Source organism: Camelina sativa, chromosome 11 (genome assembly GCF_000633955.1).
Source record: "Camelina sativa cultivar DH55 chromosome 11, Cs, whole genome shotgun sequence".
Taxonomy (NCBI): domain Eukaryota; kingdom Viridiplantae; phylum Streptophyta; class Magnoliopsida; order Brassicales; family Brassicaceae; genus Camelina; species Camelina sativa.
The window spans coordinates 47,570,201-47,582,144 of NC_025695.1; the positions used below are offsets into that span (position 1 = coordinate 47,570,201).

At 37.4% G+C, this 11,944-nt stretch overlaps 4 protein-coding genes across 4 annotated transcripts; all 4 read right to left on the reverse strand.

Annotated features, from left to right (window-relative positions):
- On the reverse strand, positions 794-2,777 carry LOC104726987 (cyclin-dependent kinase E-1-like). Its single transcript, XM_010445972.2, has 2 exons — positions 2,573-2,777; positions 794-2,094 (listed from the first exon to the last, which is right to left on the reverse strand). Exon 2 carries the CDS (start codon positions 1,980-1,982, stop codon positions 1,038-1,040), a length of 945 nt encoding a protein of 314 aa, XP_010444274.1. The 5' UTR covers positions 1,983-2,094; positions 2,573-2,777; the 3' UTR covers positions 794-1,037.
- On the reverse strand, positions 3,233-5,482 carry LOC104726988 (alcohol dehydrogenase). The gene is made up of 8 exons (XM_010445973.2): positions 5,092-5,482; positions 4,858-4,993; positions 4,703-4,772; positions 4,518-4,611; positions 4,237-4,450; positions 3,979-4,120; positions 3,718-3,888; positions 3,233-3,627 (listed from the first exon to the last, which is right to left on the reverse strand). Exons 1-8 carry the CDS (start codon positions 5,357-5,359, stop codon positions 3,436-3,438), a joined length of 1,287 nt encoding a protein of 428 aa, XP_010444275.1. The 5' UTR covers positions 5,360-5,482; the 3' UTR covers positions 3,233-3,435.
- On the reverse strand, positions 6,901-8,264 carry LOC104726990 (F-box protein At2g15640-like). Its single transcript, XM_010445976.1, has one exon. The coding sequence runs from the start codon at positions 8,130-8,132 to the stop codon at positions 6,939-6,941; it is 1,194 nt and encodes a 397-aa protein (XP_010444278.1). The 5' UTR covers positions 8,133-8,264; the 3' UTR covers positions 6,901-6,938.
- On the reverse strand, positions 8,384-11,586 carry LOC104726989 (DEAD-box ATP-dependent RNA helicase 31-like). The gene is made up of 9 exons (XM_010445974.2): positions 10,862-11,586; positions 10,590-10,696; positions 10,277-10,332; positions 9,960-10,184; positions 9,656-9,862; positions 9,367-9,549; positions 9,080-9,295; positions 8,791-8,973; positions 8,384-8,653 (listed from the first exon to the last, which is right to left on the reverse strand). Exons 1-9 carry the CDS (start codon positions 11,584-11,586, stop codon positions 8,426-8,428), a joined length of 2,130 nt encoding a protein of 709 aa, XP_010444276.1. The 3' UTR covers positions 8,384-8,425.

An 11,944-nucleotide genomic window follows, 5' to 3' on the forward strand; every position in this document is an offset into this window, starting at 1 on the left:
TACTATTATTTGAGAAATGATGTTAAGAGAAATGATGCTCTAATTAACAAACACTTGAGAGGATATGTTTTTACAAAAACTACAGAATCCAATCCGAATATAGCAACACACCACATGCTGCATTACAATCTAACTCTACTCTATAAAGCAAATCGCAACGCTTTCTTCTGCAGCAAACACACAGAATCTAACCCACCCGAGTTTGATGATATCGACTTCACCTTATTAAAAATCATTAGAGGCGTCTGGTTTTGTTNCAATTGATCATGGTAGGTAAGCGAAGACAAAAACTTGAATTTTAAAATTCTTATCTTTGTTATAATTTATTACTGCATAGCTGGTAGATAAGCGTTATGTAAATAAGCTTGAATACATTAAATACACACGGCCACGCATGTGGATTAAGCTGAAAGATAAAAAAAAACAATTGTTTCGTTGACACAAATAAAAAGAAAGACCAACTATGTCGGGTGAAGTGGTTTTAGCTCTATGATTGACGATCTACAATCTTATAGTATTACTAATACAGTATTAGATTCTATATGTATTTAGGTGGGTAAATAGATATTATCAGAGAAACGTTGTCTGGTCACACTGGTGATAGACTGACACTGGCGTGTAAAGAAAACCAAGTTTCATTAAACGTTAAAAATATCACCAAAACTGTATTTGTCATAACTATTTCACTCCGTAGGTATTTGTATTATCAGAGAAACGTTGTCTGGTCACACTGGTGATATTATATATTCTTACTCTGGCAAATCTCCTATTTACTATTATTTGAGAAATGATGTTAAGAGAAATGAAATGATGCTCTAATTAACAAACACTTGAGAGGATATGTTTTTACAGAAACTACAGAATCCAATCCATCCATATGAATATAGCAACACACCACATGCTGCATTACAGTCTAACTCTACTCTATAAAGCAAATAGCAACGCTTTCTTCTGCAGCAAACACACAGAATCTAACCCACCCGAGTATGATGATATCGACTTCACCTTATAAAAATCATTAGAGGCGTCTGGTTTTGTTAGGAGGTGCGTAACCTGAGATCATACGCAGGACTTTTCTGATTCAGGTGAACCACGTTGTGGAGACCAACGCTGTCGTATTTGTGAGCTTGAATGTGTTGAACATCGTTATGCCAGTGTGGGAGGTTAACTAGCGTTGGCCATTTATCCATCGTCGGGTGGCCTAAGATCTTAAATATCTTGTCGAGTTGATCTAACTGGAAAGGGGTTTGAGCTGACTTCGCTTCTGCTCCTTGGAATAACGGTTTGAGAGTAAGTAACTCCGCGAATATACATCCAACAGCCCACATATCTACGGCGCTTGTATAGTGCTTCGAGCCAAGAAGCAGCTCCGGTGCTCTGTACCAGATTGTGACCACAACTCCGTTATCCGATAGCGCTTTCAACGGAGCTTGATATATCCTTGCAAGCCCGAAGTCAGCTATTTTCACTATTCCGTGTTCTTCTCCATCTCCCATAACCAAGATATTCGACGGTTTCAAATCTCTGTGTATAATCCAATTACTGTGAAGATAGTTCAACCCGTTGAGAAGCTGCCAGAGCAAAGACTTAACTGTGTATGTGTTTATCGAATGGCTGACTTTGTCTCTGTGGTGCCTGATGATTTCGTAGAGATCGTACTCGGCATAATCAAAGGCAAGATATAGAGACATGTCTGCAAAATTGATGTGGACATTCACAAGCTTCACGACGTTCTCATGGGAAATCTCTCTGAGCAACATGATCTCGCGGATAGCAGTTGGGGAAACTCCATCTCCGTCTTTTGACTGCTTAAACTTCTTGATAGCAATTGGTCTTTTAGGCGGAGTCTTGGTTCTAGCCAAGAAAACAAGACCATAGGTTCCTTCACCAATCTTACCAACGAGATTGTACTGTTGCAGCCACTCTGGTTTCTCACTACTGCTGTTTGAGCTGTTGGATCTAGTGGAACTCCCATCTCCCATTGCTTATTAGTAGTATTCTCTACCCCAATGTCCTTACCATGTGAATCGGAAAAAAAGAGTAGAGCGAGTCTTAACAAAACGAAACCATCTAGGTTTACACTCTGTAGTTTTCCTGAAATTTGAACAAATACTTATGAGAGACTCAATAAAGTGATCCAAAATTACTTACAAGCAAGAAACTTCACAGAATAAAAGATCTACGACTACTCATAGAACCTACCTACACAAAACCAAAAGTCTAAAAGAAACGTTTCAGAATTAGCTGATAATACAGTTCACATCCCTATGAACAAATTCAGACCCAAAGACTCCAACTTTTTCAGCAATTGACGTCTAATCAAATCTCATCTAGACCCAGAAACGAAAAAAAACGAGACTTTAACAACAAAGCTGAAATTATCAAGCTCCAGAGAGACCAATAACCCTAAAATTCAATACCCAGAGCAAACGTTGCCCTAACCTAATCAAAAGACCTAAAATTTCGAAACCAATTTCAAATTCCAATTAAAAAAAAAAAAAAAGGGTCGAGACCTATACGATCTATTTTTATTTTATTAAATCAACGATCAGGGACCGTAAAAGGATCTGACCGGGTAAGGCGAGCAGATAAATGTTGGGAGGAGGAACAGCTGAAGCTTGGAGAACGTCGGAGGAGACGGGAGACAAAAAAAAAAGCGAGAGGATTCCGGTGAGACGGAATGGAGTAGATTGAGTTTACCAAAAACGGTGACGTTATGAAGAAGCAGCCGACGCCGAGAATGGAAACTAGATTTGTAATTTTAGCCACTTGGTCCAACAACACACAGCATGACTATTATCATTATTATTTATCTTTTACTCTCTTTAAAATAAAAAAAAAAAAAAAGGTTTATTCAAATATGGTATTTAAAACCAATTAACAATTGGAAAGAATTTGATATATCTTAGTTATTAGATAATTTCAGTAATAAGAAAATTGTTAAAGAGGGAAGAAATTATTAAAAACAATTTACAAACACAATTACTGAATTATCAAAAAAAATAAAAATAATAATAACTGTTGAAAAGAAATAAATACAGTAAAATTATGAATTTAAATGTCCAGTTACTACAGCTTTTCTTATGAGATCATTATGACAACTGTCTAGTAACTGTATTTTTACCAGTATAGAAACTAAAACTCAAGTCTTAATGTTAAGGCTAAATCATCATGTATAAAAGTTGTCATAATGATCTCATTATTTAAGCTTAGAGCAAGGAAAAATCAAAACGGTTATACATACAATGCTTCTTTTTATTGATGATCAAGAGACAAGAACAATGTTCAAAAAGGACAACTCGGAAGACATTGCTAACTTGCAATGCACAATGAAGCAAACACAAGTAAGAAAAACTTGTCTGTAAGATTGTAGCAGCTAGCAACTAAAAAAACAGATCAAGTCATTACCAAACAGGAACCAGATAGCTATTATTGTTATAGTATCTCAACAACACCTCGGCTAACGATTTTGCCTTCGTTGAGATCTTGAAATGCTTTGCCTGCATCTTCAAACTTGTATTTACTTGAAACTGCGTTTGTTAGATTGAAAATCCCTGACTCTGCCAATTTCACTACTTTAGGAAGATCCTGTCTTGCTCTTCCTCCATATGACCCTATAACTTTTATCTTCAACAACATTGGAAAAAACCAAAAAGAAAAAAATTCAACATCATGGTCAGCACCAGTAAAATTGGCAAAGAAAGTTAGAACCCAAACCTTCCTACGAACAAGTCGGTTTATGTCAATTTCTCCAACGGAACCAGCTTTTGAGAGTCCAATCATCACAGCTTTTCCACCATCTTTCACACTTAGTGTGCACTGCATGAAAGTTTGGGGCCTTCCCAGGGCTTCAACAGCAACATCAACACCCATCCCACCGGTTATTTCCTACGAGGGAAGAAACAGTTTTTTCATATTAATATCAATCAAAGGTCTATCGCCACAAGAAAGAGGCCTTAATTAACCATAATCACATACTCTTATCCTTTCAACAGCATCTTCTTTAGCACCATTGACAATATGAGTAGCACCAAGTGTCTTGGCCTTCTGCAATTTATCATCCTGAACATCCACAGCAATTATATCCGAGGCTCCAAAAGCCCTCGCTATCTGCAAACAACTGAAGCAACAACTCAAAGATGGTTATGGTCAATACAAGAAGCAATTAAAACCTCAGGTTGAAACTATCCTCAAATAATCAGATACTAAAATGAAGATGCCACACATATAACATACCTGGAACCAACACCACCAATTCCAATAACTGCAATAGAATCTCCAGGACGGATCTCAGCAGCATGAGCCATAGCACCATATGCTGTAAAAACAGCACACCCTAGAATCGCAGATTCAGTGTAGGGTAAAGAATCTGGTAGAGGAGCTAACCCGTGAGCTGATGTGACACAGTACTCAGCCATCCCTCCCATACTGTACATATACACTGGTGAATCTGCAGAGAAATGTAATTAGGTAAAACAGTCATGTTTCTCCTAACATAATAAAGATTCAAAATTTACCATCATGTCTTAAAAAGAGACGAGTTTCGCCATCGTAAAGAGTTCCCTTAGCTCTGTTGTAAGCAAAGAAGTCTTCACACAGATCATCATGGCCCTGTATCCAAGTAAATAAAAGTATCAGCTAAAACGTTTCAGTTCTCAGGTTAAAGAAAATTTAATGAAAGCAACTACAGTTTCGACCTCACCTTAGCACAATAAGAACAGGTTCCACAAGGCATAATGAAAGCTCCAACTACACGAGACCCAACTGGAAATCTGAAAATAAAGTTTAAGACATTCAGAATAATAAACAAAACATATGATTCCATTATAGTGTTGAGGAGGAAAAAAAAGAAAGAACCTTTTAATGATCTTGTGATCAGTAAGAGGACCGTGTTCAACTACTTCACCAGTGATCTCATGACCAATAACACAAGGACTAGAGAATGGTATCTCTCCTTTCATCACATGAAGATCAGAGTGACAAACCCCACAAGCTTCCCACAAAAAGAAAAAGAATTCAACTCTCAACATTCGAACTCTCCAGAAGATTGATTCAGCCCAAATCCTTAGAACATGGAGAAAGAATTTGTACCTTTGGTTTTGATGAGAATTTCATTGACTTTAGGCCGAGGGATATGAAACTCTTCGATGGTTAGAGGCTGATTGGGCTCGCGATACACGGCTCCACGCATGAATCCGCCGGAGCTCACGTGATACCCACCCATGGATTGAGGAGAATCATCGCCGGAGGCTCCGGTTTGCAGAGACCTGGAGGAGATTGAAGAGCCGACGGCGAGTCTGGTCAACGACAGGAGGTTCTTAGCCGCAGAAGCCCGGCGGAGAATCGGAGCAAACGCCATGCAAACACGACGGAGGATTTGATCGGAGTGTTGGACAACGAAAGAGAGACACTTGACACCAATAGAGAGAGAGCAGAGAGAGCAGAGAGAGCACTTTCGATTGATTTACACCACGCGCTTAGCCGGGTATTGACGAACTGAGTTTCTGAACGTGTTTGTTAGTCACGCGCCGATGGTGCGTATGTGCATTGATATGTCACTCCAGTTCTGGGGTCAACATCTCCACGTGTCTATCTTATCCTACGAAATTAGGATACTAAACACCTTTTTAACAAAAGAATCCGATAATTAATCAAAAGAAACATATTATCCTACTATATTAATTAGAAAGTACAATTATAAAATTAATCTTATTAAAATGTGTAAAAAATTACATTCAATTGTCGTTAGAAAAACTTAATTAAAATTAATTAATTAATTAAATAAATATAATTAATTAAAAACGAAAATTGGGCACACATGAAATAAAATAAATTATAGAAAAGTAAAAAAAATCTATTAGAATCAAAACTAATTTGTACTTAAAAAAATTAACAGCTAAGATTTTAAAAATTTAATCGAATAAAATCTATATAACTACAAATTTTATCAAAAAACTTTTTGAGCACAGGTTAAAATTTTTGTCAAAAACCAAATATAATAAAATATATAACAGTTCCGTTTAACGGCTTAGATTTTAAAAAAAATAATAAATAAAAATATAAAAGATATAAATATAGTATCTTATTTATTTTAAAAAAATTATATTTTTCTTTTAGCCAACGTTTTTTAGGAAAATAAAACTAAATTGAGATTTGAATATATTTAATGCTTGAAGGTGCTTATTACAGACATGTAAGAAAAACCACAAGAAAAAACAATGAATGTCTAGCTATATTTAGTTGCTCTTTTTACATTTATATCTTTTTATTTATTTCACAACTATAGCATGAATTGCGTTTAATTGACAAAAGTTTAAACAATTTTATTCGTTACATGTAAATGTTTTATTGACAGATTTTCAATAAACATTTCTAAAATACAAAAAATTTAATATAAACAAAATGAATTTTTAATTACAAACCTTTATAAATAACATAATAACAAAATAAATTATTAAAAAAAATCATCAAAAAAAGTTCACCAAAACAGCTGGTTAATACCTAGTGATAATATGAATAAAACTTACAAAGTTCTTTCACATATTCTGATAGCGTTGTCATGTTCTTAGTCATGTGTAGGAGCTATTTTATGATCTGCCATCATGATCGGACTACATTAGCCTGTAAATTATGTTTGCACTGCCTACTACTATATAAACCGAATTCAAATTCATTCAGGAAAGACTGTCGGATACTTGTTAATACAAAACCTAGAAAACGAATCAAAAATATTGAACCTCCAACTCCAAGCATCGATTTCAATGAAGAACACGGATTTGAAATAAAACTTACTTTTTATTATTGAAAATGAAAAGGGTACATATCAAAAGAGCAAAAACGAATAGATAATTTAGGTTGACAAAAAACGAAAAAGAAGCATAGATAAATTAAGAGCAGAAAGTGATGACATCGACATATCGTACGTCCCCTCTCACTTCTCAGTCTGATTCTGAATCTTGTACATATTCTGGCTTCTCCAGTGGAGGGTGGACTGACTTGAGTAGTTCTAAATCGTTAAGATTAAGATCCTCTACGTGGTTTACAAAGGTGCGAACACTACAAGGTTTCTTAAACGCTTCACCAAAACCTTGGATTTCAACACGTTGGAGAGTTTTCGTTTCGGGATTGAAGTAGAAAACATAAAACGGTTGTTTAGATGTATACTTGTTCATCGAAAACACTATTTCACCTGAAGCAGTCGCACCAGCGATGGAAACCTGACGGCGGAAGAATCTATCATCGGTCCAAGTGTATTCATATTTCGACCATTCCTGTTTCTCAACATCCTCTAAAACCCACACACGCAACTCATTAGTGGCATCAACATCAAGATTTTCCTCCAAATACTCATCGATATCTTTCCCATAAAAACACTTATGATAAATGTCTTCATCATCCTCCCAATAGATCACAGCTAATTTGCCCTTATAGTTAATCAATCGACAAAACCTTTCTACATCAATAAAGGTGAACTTTTCAGACCTAACATCAAAGCACACTATCACATAATCAGACGTCACAACATGAGCATCATTACAACAATCTGACGTATCACACAAGTAATACAAAACCCCGTTGATGCATACCCCATCACTCTTAATATCATGTCGTATGGGACATTTGATCCTTCTCCACGTCAAATCTCCATCTTCAAGTGTAAGAATTTTATTACGGCCAGGACCACAGTAATAAGCCATGGACAATGCCTTGTATTGCTTCTCAATCGGGTCAAACCCGAAAAAGCTATACGCCTTTCGGTAAGTATACCTATCAGGTAAGATTGCATACCGTCCCGTGATGGGGTTACATATCAGAGGTCTAGCCTGGTATCTATTACCATGGATATAGAACAAGCCAGAGACGTAGCCACATGAACAATATTTTAGGTCATAATCATGATTGATCAGTAGATTGTTTGGAGAGAATCTCACATGGAATTCGGCCGCTGCTACAAGAGTCGTCGACGATGATTTCTCATATGGATTCTCAAGCTGAGGTGATGAGAAGAAGCTCCACACACCGCAGGCTTTTGCGTTTTCGTTGCCGTTTTCTACGATGGCGAATAGGAGGCGCGGCGTGTTAGCCAAGGAACTGGTGAGATCGTTAATCGATATGGGAGATGAGGAACTCATGATTTGCCGATTCAACAAAGAAAAAGATATGTTAAAAACTAGAGATATTGGGTAAACCCTAGCAAGTAGTAGCAATATATATATACACTTCGATTTTCCGATTTTAGTCGGTTAACAAAATAATGGGCTAATTTAACGTCCAAAGTGGGCCGCCGGCTTTTATTTTTAGTGAATAATCAAAGCTTGGTGTCCGAATTGTATTGTATTACCTCTGGTTTTGATGTGAATTTCATTGTCTTTAGGCCGAGGGATATGAAAAAAATATGTTGAAAACTTGATACTATAGTATAATTCTACTTGGCTCTAAGACCAGGAACATTTTTGAGACCCATCTTACCAAGGATGAGTTTTGGTATAGCTGGAGGATTGTCAAGTCCCATACTACGACTAAATTCGTTTGCCAACTCCACAAGCCTGTCTTTGTCTCTTCCAATCATCTTTTGTGAGTTATAGTAACCCAACCAAGCCTGATACGCTGCCTCCTTGTTCCTCATCTCCACATGGCAAAGAGCCTTTTGCACCTGTTTGTTCTCATACACATCAGCTAATGAAGCTAAGAGATTGGTATTGATATACACAATTAGATTCTTGATCTGGTCTTATTGAAGCAAAGGCTTTTTGCCAATATCAGTGTGATTTGGTGATGAAAAGGGCTAACCTTTTTCACAGTTTCGGGGTCTATTGCTGGCAGAGAAGACTTAGTAATGGGTAAGTCTTTAAGAGCTGATAGAAAGTATTCCTCCCATGGTGCCAACAACAATATGCCTTCTCCTTCCTTTCCTTTTCTCCCGGTTCTACCCAGTCTGTGTATATATTGTTCTCTGTCTTTTGGCAATCCCACCTGGTAGAAGTAAACAAATGCATACAGTTTCTGTTAAACTCCAAGAAAAACAGTTTCTAGTTGAAGTTTAGGTAAGAGTATTATAATATTGTATGACAGATTTTACCTGTAAAACAAGGGTCACATCAGGGTAATCAACTCCTCGAGCAGATACATCAGAAGTTGCCAGAATCAAACCCTTGGATTTTCGGAACTCATTAGAAACCCTTGTCCTGTAACTCTGTGGTTTTCTAGAATGGATCTCTCTCACATTTAAGTTTAGCTCACCAAGTAGATCAGCCATTAATTTTGTAACCATAGCAGTTGTACAGAAGACAATGACCTTCACGAACAAGAGTTGATCAGAAAAGGAAAACAATAGTCATCAGGGTCTGCAATAAGCGCTGGTTTTACCTTATAGTCCACATTATCCATAATGTGTTCGCGAAGAAGTGTGTACAGAAGAGAGAAATGTCTGTCCAGAGATGCAATCATGTGCGTTTGTCTGACCTGTTGATGCGTCTCACCAGTGCCTTCGTGAACACAGTTGACAAACTCGTGATCCCGCCTCAGAGCAACAAGGCATATTTGGCGAACCTTTACACCAGAAAAAAAAACAACACAAATCAAGACCCACTACAACAAGTGACTATGACAAGAAAAATCAAAAACCAAACTAATTATGCAAGAGAGTGAGACAAACCTCTTCAGGTACTGTGGCGGAAAATAGAAAAGTTTGTCTCTCCTTAGGAACAGCTGAAATTATCCTCTCAATGTCCTTGCGGAAACCCATGTCTAAAAGATGGTCAGCTTCATCAAGCACAAGAACTTTCACACCCTTTAACCTTGTCGCAAATCCTGGCGTGTTCTCGATATGGTCTTTGAGTCTTCCAGGTGTAGCCACTAAAATCTGAAAGTTTCAACTCACAGTTACGATATAATACGAACTTTAAGGATTTGCTTTAAAGATGAGCCTCGACTATATAACCAAAGGAAACAATATTCACCTGGCAAGGATTTGTTTGCATACGCTTTTGCTCTAAACCAAGTCTTGTGCCTCCAATCACAACTTGAACACCGATAGTTGGATGATACTTTAACAAGGTGTTTGCTTCTGTAGCAGCTTGATTGGCAAGTTCTCTAGTTGGACATATCACAAGCGCAAGAATTGGGGGTCGCTTATTATCGGGGCTTGTAGGAGGAGATTTGACAACTACTTCAATTGATGGAAGCTTAAAAATAAACATCAGCAAAATAAGCACAGATCCTAAATACAGGTTCAATCCATTACCAAATGGCCAACTTAGTGTATGGTATGTCTCACCAAAAACGCTACAGTTTTCCCAGTTCCTGTTTTGGCCTTAGCTAGGACATCTTTGCCTGGAAAAAGTAGAAATGCCAAAGAAACCAAGGAATTAAAGAAAAGTTTTAAAGTTATAACAACGGAAATCCTTGTATAATTGAGGTTCACAAAGTTTGTAAACTTTTCTTTCTACTACTGGATTGCTAGGCTGAAACAGGTTGTGATCATATAGAGCACCATGGTAGAATCACAAATTTCCTAAATCATGGTATTGTTTTTTTTCTGCATCATTGATCCAATAAGTACCTTAAAAGAAATATAAGTGAACGCATACCTTTGAGAATTACAGGAAGCGTAGCTTCCTGCACAACAGTCATTGTCTCGTATCCAGCATCCTTCATTGCTTTTAACGATAAGGGAGACAATGGATACTGATCGAATCTGTATAAAGAAAAAACCATTTCACCATAAACATAGAGTAACTCTCAATAAAACGGTACCAAGTGATCAGAGTAAAAAGTAATGAAAACTTTTGCAGCAACCTAACTCTTGTCTTCTAAACAATTCAACAGCACACAAAAGAAATTAGATTTACAACAACGTTACCTTGTCTTAGTCAAATAAGAATTATCAGCATTCTTTCCTCGATCCGCTCCTACAGCATTCTCCTTATCAAACCCAAAAGCAGAAACAGCTTTCTTCTTAAGAAATTCATAATCTTCGTCCTCTTCCTCATCTTCTTCACTAAGCAAATCCCCAATACCTCCCATTGCTAAACTCTTCACATCCTCATCACTGCTTTCGTCTTCAAGAAAACGATCACCCCGCTTCCCTAAACTCTTGTAATCTTCTCTACCTCTATCTCTCCTAAAAGACGCTTCACTACTCTTCCCCTGTATCCGACCATTCAACCCACTTCCACCATATCGCTTATTATCTCTAAAGGAATCAACTTGGTTGCGAAATCCCCTTCTGTCTTGGTTTCTCCCTCTGCTACGGTCTTCTACGTTTGGACCCGAATCGTGATCGTCACTCTCGACAAGTCCACGCGACGATCCGGTTCTAAAACAGCTAACCCAATTGCTGAGCTCTTCTTCGTCTTCGATCAAGCTCTTTGACGAGCCTCCATCTCGACTTCGCCGTTCGAATTCGGGTTGGTCTCTGTTCGGACGGGTTGAGAAGTTGATGCGAGACCCGAGTTCGAAGTAATTCAATCTAGATGAGAATATCCGGAAGAACAAAGGGACGTAGCTTGAGGGATTATAAGAGAGATGTGTACCCGGAAGAGGATGAGTGAAGAACCGTATTCGGAGAGGGAACTTCAAAGGCATGACTTTAACTTGTAACAACGGAGTTTCGCCGGAGCCGTCGCCGGTGACCGGTAAAAAAACTGGAGACAAGTGAAAGGGTTCAGTCAAGTGTTTGAGAGTTTTAGTGAAGAACCCTAAAAAACGACGACATATACTACTATGCTTAAAAGAAATATGAAAACGGCAGGTCGTTCTTTTGATTTGTATTGTTGGAACTTGGAAGAAAGGAATCCGACGACGTATAGTTGTGTTCTGGAATGTAGAAACGGCAGATCGTTTTTTTATAAAAGCTTTGAAATTTGAATGTATTATGTATTATTTTGTACGTACGTATAAAAATTATGGTTAGTGGATGTTAAAAAAAAAAAAAAAAAAAAAA